This window comes from Diabrotica virgifera, chromosome 6 (genome assembly GCF_917563875.1).
Source record: "Diabrotica virgifera virgifera chromosome 6, PGI_DIABVI_V3a".
NCBI lineage: Eukaryota > Metazoa > Arthropoda > Insecta > Coleoptera > Chrysomelidae > Diabrotica > Diabrotica virgifera.
Genome location: NC_065448.1, coordinates 122357464 through 122371710, shown reverse-complemented (window position 1 = coordinate 122371710; position 14247 = coordinate 122357464). Strand labels below are relative to the sequence as shown.

The window sequence follows — 14247 nt, the reverse complement described above, 5'->3', positions numbered from 1 at the left end:
TTTCAGTTTGAGCCCCAGGTACACTATTCGAACTTTCCATATTGTTTGAAATTTCGGATTCATCAGTAATCACTTCGGTAGGTGGTGGTGAGACACTGTGCTCTGGAATTGATGCCTCCCTCGGAATCAAATTGTGAGTAATGGTATCCGGAATGTAACATGTTGGATTATTTTGAGATGGAGTATATTCCCCAATTTGCCGTATTTGGTCTACATGACGTTTCCATGTTCTACCATCATCTAACTGAATTAAATAATGCAATAACCCTAATCTGAGTACAATAATGCCAAATTGCCATTTAGAATGAAAATAATCCCTCACGGAAACCCTAGTTCCTATATCAAAGTTTCTTAGACTCATATCAGTATAGGTAACTCTATCACTACATGAAGGTTTAAGTAAATCTAATCTATTCCTTATTTGTCTTCCTAACATAAGTTCTGAGGGACTTTTACCTGTAACTGTATGTGGGCTTCTGCGGTATTGCATAAGTAGCTTACATAATTCAAACTCCCTGTCATTTCCCTCACTTCGCATAGCCCTTAAACATTTTTTCAGTATTTGGACATATCTCTCTCCCTGTCCATTAGTTGCAGGATGGTAGGGTGCAGTAAATTTTTGTGTAATTCCATTATCTTTCATAAAGGTTCTAAACTCATGAGAGTCAAATTGTCTACCATTGTCTGTAACAAAAGCTTTAGGAATACCAAAAGTTGTAAAAATTTTTCGGCAAATTTCAATAGTAGTTTTTGTAGTAGTATTTTTTGTAAAATGAATTTCAGGCCATTTACTGAAGGAATCTACCAATATAAAATAATAACCTCCATTGAAAGGTCCAGCGTAATCAGCATGCACTCGTTCAAAACAAAATTTTGGTGGCTCCCATATATGAGAATTATCTTTAATTGGGTTGTTCTTGTGCTTATTGCACTCTAAACAATTTTTACAAAGTGACTCAATATCCTGGTCTATGTGAGGCCACCAGCAATAACTACGAGCTAAAGATTTCATTCTAACTATTCCAAAATGTGCAGTATGTAATTCTGTCAAAATTTTATTTCTCAATTTAGTAGGTATAACTACTCTTTGTCCTCTCATAATAACATCAGATTGTAATGAAAATTCAGCTTGATTTATATTGAAGCTACATCGTTTATCAACAGGTTTTCCTGTTTTTAACCCAACAAGTAATTTTTTTAAGGTATGATCATTTTTTGTATGAAAAGCTAGATCTCTAATATTTGTAGGCAAAGTTTCAATTTGATTTATTTCAAAAATATCTGGCTCATCATGTGTGAAATTTTGTTCTGATTTTATAGGTAGACGTGAAAGTGCGTCAGCATTGAGATGAGAATCTGTATTTTTGTAACGAATGTCATAATTCAAATCTTGTAAGAAAATTGCATAATGTTGCATTCTTGTTGCACTTAAAACTGGTAGGCTTTTATCAGGTGCGAAAATTTGAACTAACGGCTTATGATCAGTGAGCAAAGTAAATTTCCTAGCACATAAATAATTGTAAAATTTTTTTACTCCAAAAATTATGCTGTAAGCTTCTTTGTCTATTTGTGAGTACCTTTGCTGTGTAGTAGTAAGAGTTTGAGAAGCAAACTGTAAGGGTCTCTCTGTACCATCTGGAAAGATATGTGAAAGTACTGCACCTACCCCATAGGGTGATGCATCAGTTGCTAGGACTAATGGTAAATTTGGGTCATAGTGACATAAAACATTTCTAGAACAAATGAGTTTTTTGCTTTGTCAAACGCAGTTTGACAAGTATTCGACCATTTAAAATTGACATTCTTTTTAAGTAAATTATTTAATGGTTGTAAAATTGTAGAAGTATCTTTTAAAAAACGTCTGTAATAATTAATTAGGCCACAGAAACTCCGAACTTGAGTTCTGTTTGTAGGTATTGGAGCATTTGCAATTGCAGTTACCTTATCTGCACTAGTAGACACACCCGTTTTACTCATCTTATATCCACAGTAGTCAATCTCGTCTTTGAAAAATTCGCTTTTATCCAAATTTATATGTAAATTATGTTCAGATAATTTCTTTAAAACTTGTTCAAGTCTTTGTAAATGTAAGGTATTATTTGGAGCTGTAATTCTTATATCATCCTGAAATATTGAAATACCATCTATTCCTTGTAGCATTTGCTCCATTAAACGTTGCCATTTGGCAGGAGCACTAGCAATTCCAAACATTAATCGATTTGGTTGAAATAAACCTTTATGGGTGTTTAATGTAAGTAAATGTTTCATTTCATCTTTTATTGGCAAGTGTAAGTAAGCTTTCGTAATATCTATTTTTGTATATTTGTCCCCACCTGCTAATTGGGAAAGTAGGTCATCTGGTGTAGGTAAAGGGTATTCATCCACTTCAATGCAAGGGTTTAATGTGATTTTAAAATCACCACAAATGCGTATGTCCCCATTTTGTTTAACTACAGGAACAATAGGAGTTGCCCAGTCCGAAAATGCTACTTTCTTTAAGACTCCCTGATTTACTAAGGACTCTAATTCTGCCTCAACTTTAGGGCGTAATGCAAAAGCTACAGGACGGGCCTTACAAAATGTTGCTTTAGTACCAGGTTTTAGATAAATTTCAGCCTCTAACCCTTTTATTTCACCAACTGACTTTTCAAATAAATGTTTATATTTATCTAACAAAGTTGCAATTTCAAAATTTTCATGTAGAATTGTATTTACCTGATGTAAATTGATTTCCAGAGCATGTATCCACTCTCGACCAACCAGTGAGTAGCCATCACCATCCACCACATACAACTTTAGAGTGTGCTTTAATTCCTGGTGCTCAACCTCCACTGAAACTAAACCTAAAACATTCAAATTATTTTTGCAGTATGTAGTTAATTTAACATCCGATTTTTGTAATTGTAATACAGGAAAATATTTTTCAAATATATTTTTATTTATGATTGTAACAGCAGCGCCAGAATCAATTTCAAAATTTAAAATATTACCATTCACTTTTAAATTTATAAAAAATTTATCTTTGCAATTTCCAGCATTTACTTCTAAGACCTCTTGAGCAGAGTTTACTGAATTTACTTGCCTGTGTGAATTTTGTTGTGCCTTTAAACAAACTTTTTGAATGTGTCCGACGTTTTTACAAAAGTTACATATTAAATGCTTTTTATTACATTTATCGGCTAAATGCGAGGTGTCTCCGCATCTATAACAAGCCCTATTAGGGTTATTTGACATTGTAGAAGTATTATTAGGAGAGCTACTATGATTATTTACTGTATTATTATCATTAAATTTACTAGTGTTTGTATTTTTATGAGAACTTTTTGCTTTCGCATTTAAAACATTTATACTAGCCTGATTGTAATTATTGTTGTGAGAAAATTGATTACTATCCTTTTCTGAAGTTTCCATGCTTGCTGCAATTTCTACGGCTCGGTCCAAGTCCAATCCCTTTGTTTCTAATAGTCTGGCTTGAATCCTCTTTGACTGTAAACCAAAAACAAACTGATTTCGTATAGCACTTTTTAAATATGTGGAAAAGTTGCAGTTTATGGCAAGTTTCTGTAGAGAATGTAGGTATTCTTGTATACTTTCGCCTTCTGCTTGTCTTTTTGATTGAAACCTAAATATTTCAGCAATTTCAAGTGGTGCAGGGTTGTAAAAATTATCCATTAACTTAACTGTATCCTCATATGACTTGTCTTCAGGGAGCTCTGGAGCTAGTTTATCACACAGTGTATCGTATGCTTCCGACCCCATGTAATGTAGTAAATAGGGCAATTTCATTTCCTCTGGAATTTTAAAAACTTTGTATGCTCCTTCCAGCCGTTTTACCCACCTGGACCATTTTGTAGCTGTCTGGTTAAAAGGTTCAACGGAAAACTGGAATGTAGAAACTTGTGTAGACATTACTGGAGCTGTAGCAGGTGCAACTATCGCAGTTGTAGTCGAGGAACTCGTGTTTGTACCGGCTGTAGTTGGAAGCGTTGTAGTTGATGTAGTGTCTGTAATATTTGTATCCATTATCCTCGTCGCCAAATGTCAAGTCCTTTGTACTTAAAGGACGTAAGTATTTGTAATGAAATAATACTCGATGTAAAATACTTTATTTTAAAGAATTATGCACATGGTTTCCATTTTCTATCGCAGTATTAAGTATCTGACAGCTGTCGATCAGATGACAGTAGTACCAACCTACATTCATGGTTAAGGGAGTTTTACACGAACATAACAGTTTTCTATACTAATTAAATTTTAGTTTGTATCAACTGGGCAACCTATTATCCTACAATTATTTATTATCAATTTTACATATTCACCAGTTTGTCACAAGAATTTTCTCAATTTCATAAAAATTGTTCCATAATAATTGCATTCCTGAATCATACTTTCTACTATCAGATTGACTTTATCTTAACTCCAATCTATATAAATTTTTTAATTTTCACCTACATCCAAACAATAATTTCCCTTCTACCTATACAACCATCAATACACATACTGTGGACATATAAATTTCTTGATATAATAATATCCCTTTTCAAAATTTAAAACTTCTTCTATATGACCACTTATTTAATTTTATTTCTGTCATTACTACTAATCAGCTCACTTTATCATATTGAAATTTTTTGATCAGGTTTATTTTATTTGATACAGTCAATTTGTAGTTACCTACAGTTAAAATAATTTTTATTTTGTAAAACACATTTTCTTTTAATTTTAAAAAACAATAGATTTAATTAACAGACATTTTCAGATATTAAAATCTTTACCATATCTTCGTCTTGGATCATGACTTTGTTTTTAAATTTCCTTGAAAATCGACTACCTTCTTCCTCAACTGTTAATGTCACATCAAGCATTTCCTTACATAGCTTTGACACTTAGTAGTCATCGTTGACCGAAGATGGTTGATTGGGTCCTCGGGTAGAGTTTCACCATGTTCCCATTTTAAATTTATTTCAACATAATGTAGATTTATTTATAATCACAACCATTGTTTGGTTCTGGGGCTATTTTGCAAGTATTCAAGTAAGTAATCATAACCACATTTTTTAACTTTCACAATTTCAACCATCTTTTCAATTTTAATAGTGGGATTACTTATTTGATTTTAGATTCACTGATGATGGACCGATAGGTTTGAAAACGTTCTGATGAACTCATTTTATTGAATCCATTGGGATTCTAAAAAATTTTTAGTAAATATATCTTTTACATAGAAGTGGTTTTTACTTCATGTTCCAGTTTGTTTAACTATAAGGTATACAGCCAATCCAGGGAACTACCCCTTTTTAACCCTAGAAGTGTTATATCTTCTTAATCAGAAAAATGAAGAGAAACCAGATTTTGAATAGAATAGAGGGTGTTCCATTTAAAAAAAAACAAACATAACTTTAGTTTGGCACCGTGTTATGAAGGATCCTGTATATTTCTCACTAATTTTAAAATGTGTACATTAATGCTGTCTATAACTTTTATTAACAACTTTTTTTCATATATTGTATAATAATGGACATATTGGACTTTGTCACAGAAGTTGATACCCTGTATAATGAGGTTCTAGAATTTCTTCTATGTATTGGTGAGCTATCATGTTGCCTCTGAAGAAGATTAGACGTGGCCTTGAACCATAAGGCCTTCACACAATAACCCCAATAGTGTGGTGCACGTACCTTTTGAGAAAAAAACTACTGTAGATTTCGTCTTCCGCCACGTCGTCTTCTTATTCTGGATGAGATATCATGGATCACTAAACAGAATCGAAATTAATCTCTAAAGAATACTGAATTCTATTCCTGATCCCAACACAATTGTTCTCTATACCATTCAAGACGAATACGTCGATGTTAAGAGATGTTACGCAGTAAGAGGTAGAAATCAGTGTGACCGAAATGAAAAAAGGTCAAAACTTTAAATTCGGCAAAAAATTGTTCGCATTCGAATAATTGATCTTTCATGTTTTGTAAACCATATATAAAATATAACTGTTTTGCAATAGACCTGCTAGTGTCTCTTAAGGTAAGTATCCATACAAGGGTGAACCCCGCTCGTTGTAGCAGCTCCATATAGTGGATACGTTCTGCCGTCCTTAGGAAAAACGCCGTATCTGCAGAGAGATCACATTTGAGTAAAATCGGTTTTTGTTTAAATCTCTAGCCGTTGAAAACTATTTAGAATTTTTTTTGTTTTCTACTTTATATACATAATAAATATCATAGAATTCATGTTGATACATAATATTGGCAAAATATATCTTATTTACTCTAAAAACTCATGTTACTGCGTTCTTTCTAAGTATGCTACATAAATTAACGTCTTCCTTCTTAGGAAGAATGCAGTACTGCATTTGTGCTAAGCATTTTCTTATTTTATAGTAGACTCTCTCTATAACGAACACGGTTATTACGAGGTTTCGCTTATAACGAGGTACACTAGATGTTCCATGAAATTCCTATTGAACTGAACACCTCTATAACGAGGCATATCTGGATATAACGGGGAAAAATGGAATCGTAAAATATGTTTCTTTATTATTCTTTATCTATTTTTAGCGCTGTAATGGCTATAAATAAATACCCCAACTACCTGTATACATAAATTCCCAACATCTGTGCGGTTATCGAGGGTAGTGCTTTAATAAAAATCCACCGCCTACCTATAATAAACTTCTTCCTGTTCTGTTTATCTATTGGTCGATACTGAATATTGTAAAAAAAATTATAATTTATGATGGCGAAGCCTTATTGTCGAGGAAACAATATTTAGCACCTTATATTGCTCCGAATGGCATCACTATAGAAAGTTAATATTTTAGACAACTATATGTATGTACAATATTATTGTTGTCTGATGTAACGAGATCCGAGTATAACGAGGTAATTAGTCTGCCATTTCACTTCTCGTTATGGAAGGAGTGTACTGTATAATAAATACAATATAACGATGAAAAAGGAGAATAAAAAACATTTTTTATAAAAGTGTGTCATGAGAATGGACAAAAAAAGTGCTGGAAATAATTTTGGAATTAATAGGTTTGCCGCTAAGGGGCGTTTCTTGCATTTTAAAATTAAAAACATTCCAGAAACGATTAACATTTACGATCAAGTTTATTTTTAATTATTAATTATTAGACATTGATTTAACTATGTACTTTTATAACACATTTTTTATTTGGAAATTCTACGACCTACGGCGACCAAAATACTTCGTACCAAAATTTGTATTTCGAACAAACTTTATAAAATTTGCACTGTTTAAAATGCCTGATGTAACGTAATAATACAATAATTAACGTAATAATACATCAACAACAATATACACACACATAGGAAACTCCGCGAAACTCCACATTTAGTGGAAGTATTTGTCTCACTTAGTAGTACCGCATTGTTTTTAGAACCACACATTATTTCTTGATCACCAACAACTCGAACATATGTGTTTAGATTTTCTGTTGATAAAGAAAAAATAGGCTTCTGCAGTATTAACTTTGTTCTATTTGACATATTTAAAAAATTATATCAAACAACCGTTCTCGTTGAAAAATGGCAACAAACTAACCTTATTAAAAATTTTACACATGCTGTAAAAATCTGTCAAATGCTTAGGCAGAACGCCGCATCTAGTGCCTGCTTAGGATAAACGCGGCAAGTGACCTTTAAATACGGCGTTTTTTCTAAGCATTTTTCAGATGACGAATTTATTCTAAGTATCCATGAGTATTTTTGCAGATACGGCATAAAATGCGTTGTGTTTAATGTATTTTGGCTTAACTTACGTCATTTTTAGTAAGCAAATAAGATAGATATGCACATTTGGGTTAGAAAAATGTATAAATCTAATTTTTTCAGATTTTTGCAGATACGGCGTTTTCGCTAAGCACGGCAGCGTTGGTGAACGCCGCTCGGCGCTCACCCTCTTCGATTCAACCGGTTTGCGATTTATATGTAGAGGAGCTCATACTGTATCCATTCGAGCTGCACGGAGCGCGGTTCACTCTTTTACGGATAGGTACCTTTAGAGCCATTAAGGGGGAGCTATGGTTTGAAATTAAGGGGAACGGCGCAAAATGCAAAATCTAGACGCATGTTAGAATTTTCAATGTGTTTTAAATGAATTTATTTTTTTCGAATCCTGAGAAAACTAATAAGTATTTTTGAAAAATTTAAAAGCAGTATGAAAGACAACTTTATTGTAGAAGGCCGAAAGTCCCTTAGAATAAATAAAAAGTTTCTTTTAAATGAATTATTTGCAATTAAAAATTACAGTAAATTGCCTCTTTTATTTTCACCCCTGTTACTTATTAAAATAAACAGAATTACAGTAGTTTTCAGGCCCTCTCGGCCCTAATTAACAATATAATTTTTAATTCTGCGTTCAAATTTCTCAAACATATTTTATTAGTTTTCTCAGGATTCGAAAAAAAATTTAATACATTTAAAACACATTGAAAATTTTGACAGGCACCAAAATTTTGCATTTTGCTCCTTTTTCTTTAATTTTTTGGTATTATTTTAAATTAAAGTGCATAACTTTAAGAATACTTCAGATTCATCGGAGTAAAATTACCAGATATACAGCGTGTTGAATATCGCTACCACAGTATATAGAGGTCCCTACCACCGACTCGCTTTGCCGCGGTTTCGCGCCAGCACGCTTTCGTGAGAAACGTTCAACAACTGTTCGCCTTCTCTTTTGTAAATTACTACGCGATTCACAAAACATACTCCGATGTGCATCACTTTAAGATTTGACAGAAAAATAATAAGATGATGATGAAGTTGTCAAAACGTTAAACGCGCTTTTCTCAAAACTAATTTTTCAAAGGCGGTAGACATCGTAACTCAAAAACTACTTGACTCATCCATCTGCAATTTTGCACAGATTTTCTTTGGACATTTCATGACGTAACGCTGTCGAGATATATTTGTTTTATGCTTATTTTTCGTTTAGAAATAATAATAATGATGATTTTCACCCTGTTTTACTAATAATTTCGGTTTTTTTATTATTTCCGAGTGATACAAGTACTCAAAAATCGTTCAAAATAAAAAATATCGACAGCGTTACCTCAAGAAATTCAAAAACCTATAAAATCGTTTTGAATTTTTTGTTTCAAATAATCTAGTGATGAGTTCTGATGTCCACCGCAAAATCCATTTTTTTATGTGTCTGTAAAAGTTTACTCTATTGTATATATTTAATTTAAAACCAAAATAATTGTACCATAGTTTCAAAACAAAATCACAAAAATGTGCTTCAATTGTTAATTTTAAACCATACCCTCCCCTTAACCTTAGGCGACGGTCTTGATGCTCTATCATGTCCGGTAACATATTATCACAATACCTAAACTGCTATGAACCTTCTTCATAACTTCCTGAAAAGAAAGTCCGGGTTCTCTTAGACCACCTATCAAACTAGATCAATTGATGTAATTTTGTGTGTCCTCATACTCTTGGCATTATAAAAAAACTTTTATAAAAACAAACATACGTCTAGATTTTGCTGGGATTTTAACTCAGTAGTTAAAATTTAACAAAGAGGCTTAGAAAAAAATATAAATAGGTAAACTGATAGGGATGGAATTCTATTCATTAGTTGTTTTTGCTGATGGACTATCATCCTGTATTGCTGATGGACTATCTATAAAAATGTTCTCTAATCTCACAGGAAATGTGTTGGAAATCCTTGTCTCACTAATTAATGATTTCTTCGAAAAATGTAAATTTAGACAGTGCCTAAAGAGAGCCATTATCTTTTCTCTTCATAAGGGTGGTGAAAAATATAATGCTTGCAACTATAGACCTATTGCCTTACTACCGGTACTCTCCAAAATTATTGAGAGACTCATTAAAACTCGACTTATGTCCTTTCTCGTTGATAACAAAATTTTATTAGAAAAACAGTTCGGATTTTTAACTAACAAATGTACCACTGATGTCATGTTTTCTGTACTACGTGAGGTTTACCAAGCACTAAACAATATTCTTTATACTGCCACTGTTTTCTGCGATTATGCCAAAGCTTTTGATTGTGTAAATCACGATATTTTGATTCTTCTTCTTCTTCTTTAGGTGCCGTGTCGGTATTCAGACGTTGGCCGTCATCATGTTTACAATTTCTTGAAATCTCTCTCTATCGGCTGCTGCGCGAAATAATTCTTCTATTGTGCAGCCACACCATTGTCTAATATTACGCAGCCATGAAAGTTTCTTTCGACCAATCCCTCTCTTTCCCTCCACTTTTCCTTGTATTATAAGGCGAAGCAGATGGCATTTAGGTCCTCTAATTATATGGCCCAAGTATTCTGTTTTTCTCCTCTTTATGATGCTTATGAGCAGACGTTCTGAATTCAGCATTTGAAGAACATCTTCATTGGAAGTGTGCGAAACCCACGATATCTTTAGGATTCGTCGATAGCACCACAATTCGAATTCTTCTATTTTGTTTAGCATTGTGGTTTTTGTGTCCATGTCTCACAACCATACAATAGGATAGACCACACAAAACATTTTAGCACTTTTTTTCGAATAATCATCGACAGGTTTCTGTTACATAAAACTGGTTTCCAGGTCATAAAAGCCTTCCGTGATATTTCGATCCTAGTTATTATCTCTTCATCAGAGTCACAATTTACATTTAACCAGCTGCCAAGGTACTTGAAATGATTTACCCGTTCTAACTCCTCTCCATCAAGAGAAAGTTGACGTTGATCTATATTAATCTTTCCAACTGCCATCCACTTTGTCTTTGAAATGTTGATTTTAAGGCCTCTCCGATAACTTGCTTCACTGACTAGATTTAGTAGTGTCTGAAGATCTTGTAAATTTTCATCAAGAATGGCTGTATCGTCAGCGTATCTAATATTGTTGATTACTTCTCCGCCTAACCTTACTCCCTTTTGTCTGTCATCCAAAGCCTCCCTAAAGATTTCTTCAGAGTACAGATTAAAAAGGGTGGGTGATAAAACACAACCTTGTCGTACTCCACGTTTTATCGGAAGTTTTCAGTACGACTGTCTCCAATTTGGATAAAGGCTACTTGATTGTAATATAAGTATTTCAGCAGTCTTATATCGTAGTGGTCGTCCTGCTACCTGCAGGCAATCGAAAAGTGTATCATTTTGTACTCTGTCGAATGCCTTCTCGAAGTCGATGAAACAAACATAAACGTTCTTTCGAAATTCACAACTTTTTTGTAATAGAACGCGCATACAAAATAGTGCTTCTTTAGTTCCTAGACCATTTCTAAATCCAAATTGCTTATTACCCATTCTAGTTTTGCACAGAAGGAATACTTGGTTTTGTATAATACGTAAAAGTATCTTAGGTGTGTGACTCATCAAGCTGATTAGTCTAAAATCGCTGCATTTGGTGGGCCTGCTTTTCTTTGGTAATGTTATAAACAGTGACTCCAACCAATCATCTGGTATTTTTCCTTCGTTGTAAATTTTGTTAACCTTTAACAACCCGCGCATCAAGTTATAACATAACTACACGCGTGGCGTACTTTATACGCCACAAGAAGATACACTTAAAAACAGCAGATTTGTTTATTTTTTTTGAAAAAATACACTTAGTTGTTTGTTATAAACCTTATTCGGTATCAGTGAATACTTGGAGTTCCTTCTCAGTAAGCCAATTGGAATTTATAACTGAAATCATGGAATAACTGGATTCCATGATAAATAAAATTACTAATAAAAAATTGTTTGAAATGTGATTTTTTACAGGAGAAAAAGTATTGTTTATAAAGAAAAATATATTTTGTGCCATAATGACTAAAAAACAGTTGAAATATGTATTTATATTACTACTTATATTAATATAATCGTGGCGTATATTGTCCACCACCGGAAACAACAAATAATAAACTGTAAATTACGATCTTCCCAGAACGCCGATTATAACGAAACTAAAACCAAATTGTAAAGCACATTACAGTGATAGGTAAGAGAGATAAACAAGGTCAAAAATTAAATTTTTAAATATATTTGCAGTAGAATTCTTATATCTGGCGTAGGTACAAAATACGCCAGCGCGTGTAGTTAAAGGTTAAAGAAAGTATATTTTGATTAAAAAACTCAATTTCTACGGAATTCGAGGTATTTCTTTGAATTGGTTCCAATCCTACTTGGATAATAGGAAACGACTGGTTAGATCAAATGATAGTGACTCAAGTTTCAAAAATATTAGGTATATATGTGGTGTACCACAAGATTCAGTATTGGGTCCTCTACTTTTCCTTATCTTTATAAGTGACGTCACTAATTTAAAACTGATGGAATTTTTTTTTGTTGATGATACCAGTATCACTTGAAGCAGCTTAACTATTGCAATTCTCCATGCAACTATAACTTCAGATCTACTGATGATGAAGACCTGGTGTGACTTTAATTTACCCTCTTTAAACATGGATAAAAGACAGTAGCATTATCCTATAAAGGAGCTCTTTCACCTTTGGCTCTTAATAACAGCCAGATCAGTACCGTTGATTCTGGAAAATTTCTTGGTATTTTTTTGGACAGCAACCTCAAATGGTCCCTTCATATCGATCCGTTAAGTAAGAAACTCACCTCAGCTTGCTACGCAATAGGATTTGTTTCAAGGAAAATCAATTTCGTTGATCGAGTCTCATCTTCGATATGGTCTTCCTTTTTGAGGTTCTAGTACAGCAGCTCAATCTGATGTTATTTTTAAATTGCAAAAAATAGAAACAAGATATCTGTTTTGCCTCAGAAGAACTACACATTGCAGAAGTTACTTCAGAGATCACAGAATATTAACACTTCGATCTTTATATATTCTAGAAACGGTTTGTTTAATTCGTAAACACCTTCATGTCTTTCCAGCAAGGTCTAGTCATCTCTACTCCACCAGAAATTCAACCTCTGATATTTATTTACCGATGCCGTCCACTGAGTTAGTAAAAAAATCTATATTATATTCGGCAAAAAAATATACAACCATCTTCCATTAGAACTTAAATCTGCAACATCTTTCCCAAAGTTCCGTAAAATGAAAAAAACCTATCTATCTAAAAGACCATATTATTCAATAGAATTTCTTAATGAATAATATCTAAGAAAATTGGGTTTCATATACAGCAGCTTAAACTTATTATTAGTTCCTAGTGTTGATTTGATTTGTTTTATGTTCAATTTGCAATTTATATAAATTTTTTAATATATTGTTTTTGTTTTTGTTTTTGTTTTTGATTCACTTTAATACTCTTATACATAATATACTGTATGTTGACGATTTATCTAATTTTAGTAAATTGTATGTTGGTTGCTGATATTTTTGACTGAATGTAAGCTTTGTCCATAAAATTGTAAAATTTTTAGTGACAATAAAGCATATTTCTAGTCTATTCTTTTCAGGGCTGCTAATTTTAATACCTATTTCAGACTTGAAACGATATTTTTACAAATTATCAAAGTCCTCAATAGTTCCAATTAGTGCAGCCCTGTAGCAACTGTTAGTAGTAACATTATACAACGACGCATTAAATTGCTCGTTTATTCTAAAGTTTATTTTAACAGAGCTAGTCTTCTAATAAAACCTATTACTTATGTAGCAGAATTACACGTTAAATTATTATTAGGTTTTAAAAACCTTTTCTGTGACCAATGGCGTTGGCAAACAATTGCCCACATAATTTTCTTCCACATTTTTTCTACATTTTTCATAATCTTTATGCTGCTTTCTCTACGCTGTTAATTTTCTAGAAATCATATCTTAGTGAGCAAAGTTAAAGGTTTATAAAACTCCACGACTATTTTGACCTAGCGATCAGAAGATTAGCTGAAATCCATAATAATTGAACCTCTAGTTTTTCTCGTACAAGAGTTTCTTTTCCTTTTGCGAATTTTTGTTTGTATGTTTGGTTCTGTTATTCTGGAACAATTAATCATTCAATTGTCCTACAGTCATTCTCAAGCACCCGGATTGTAGCAGATAAAGTTCTGTTATTAATTAAATTTTCTTGTTCTATTTAATTAGAACAGTTTCAGTTACAACAGCTTCAGCAACAGCTTTTTGTATAATATTCATCAACTTTATTTTCATAATATATGATATTGACAAATGACGCACTATGCAAGATCACATATAAAACACGATACTTTCGGATACTAGAACAATTTTAATTGTGGCTAGTAATAATATATATCATTGTCCAGTCGCTGGTGTCTAGCTACTACACTGATATGCATTCCTGGATGCCAGTACTGGGCAT

At 32.8% G+C, this 14247-nt stretch overlaps 1 protein-coding gene across 2 annotated transcripts; it reads right to left on the bottom strand.

The window, feature by feature from the left end:
- Nucleotides 1-337: 337 nt before the first annotated feature.
- Nucleotides 338-4166, bottom strand: LOC126885986 (uncharacterized protein K02A2.6-like). Of its 2 annotated transcripts, none has more exons than XM_050652824.1 (2): nt 2716-4166; nt 338-684 (listed from the first exon to the last, which is right to left on the bottom strand). In XM_050652824.1, exons 1-2 carry the CDS (start codon nt 4021-4023, stop codon nt 640-642), a joined length of 1353 nt encoding a protein of 450 aa, XP_050508781.1. In that variant the 5' UTR covers nt 4024-4166; the 3' UTR covers nt 338-639. The 2 variants fall into 2 exon arrangements, with proteins under 2 accessions (XP_050508781.1, XP_050508780.1); XM_050652823.1 differs by having other exon boundaries at nt 338-3486; nt 3839-3988.
- Between the last annotated feature and the right edge of the window lie 10081 nt (nt 4167-14247).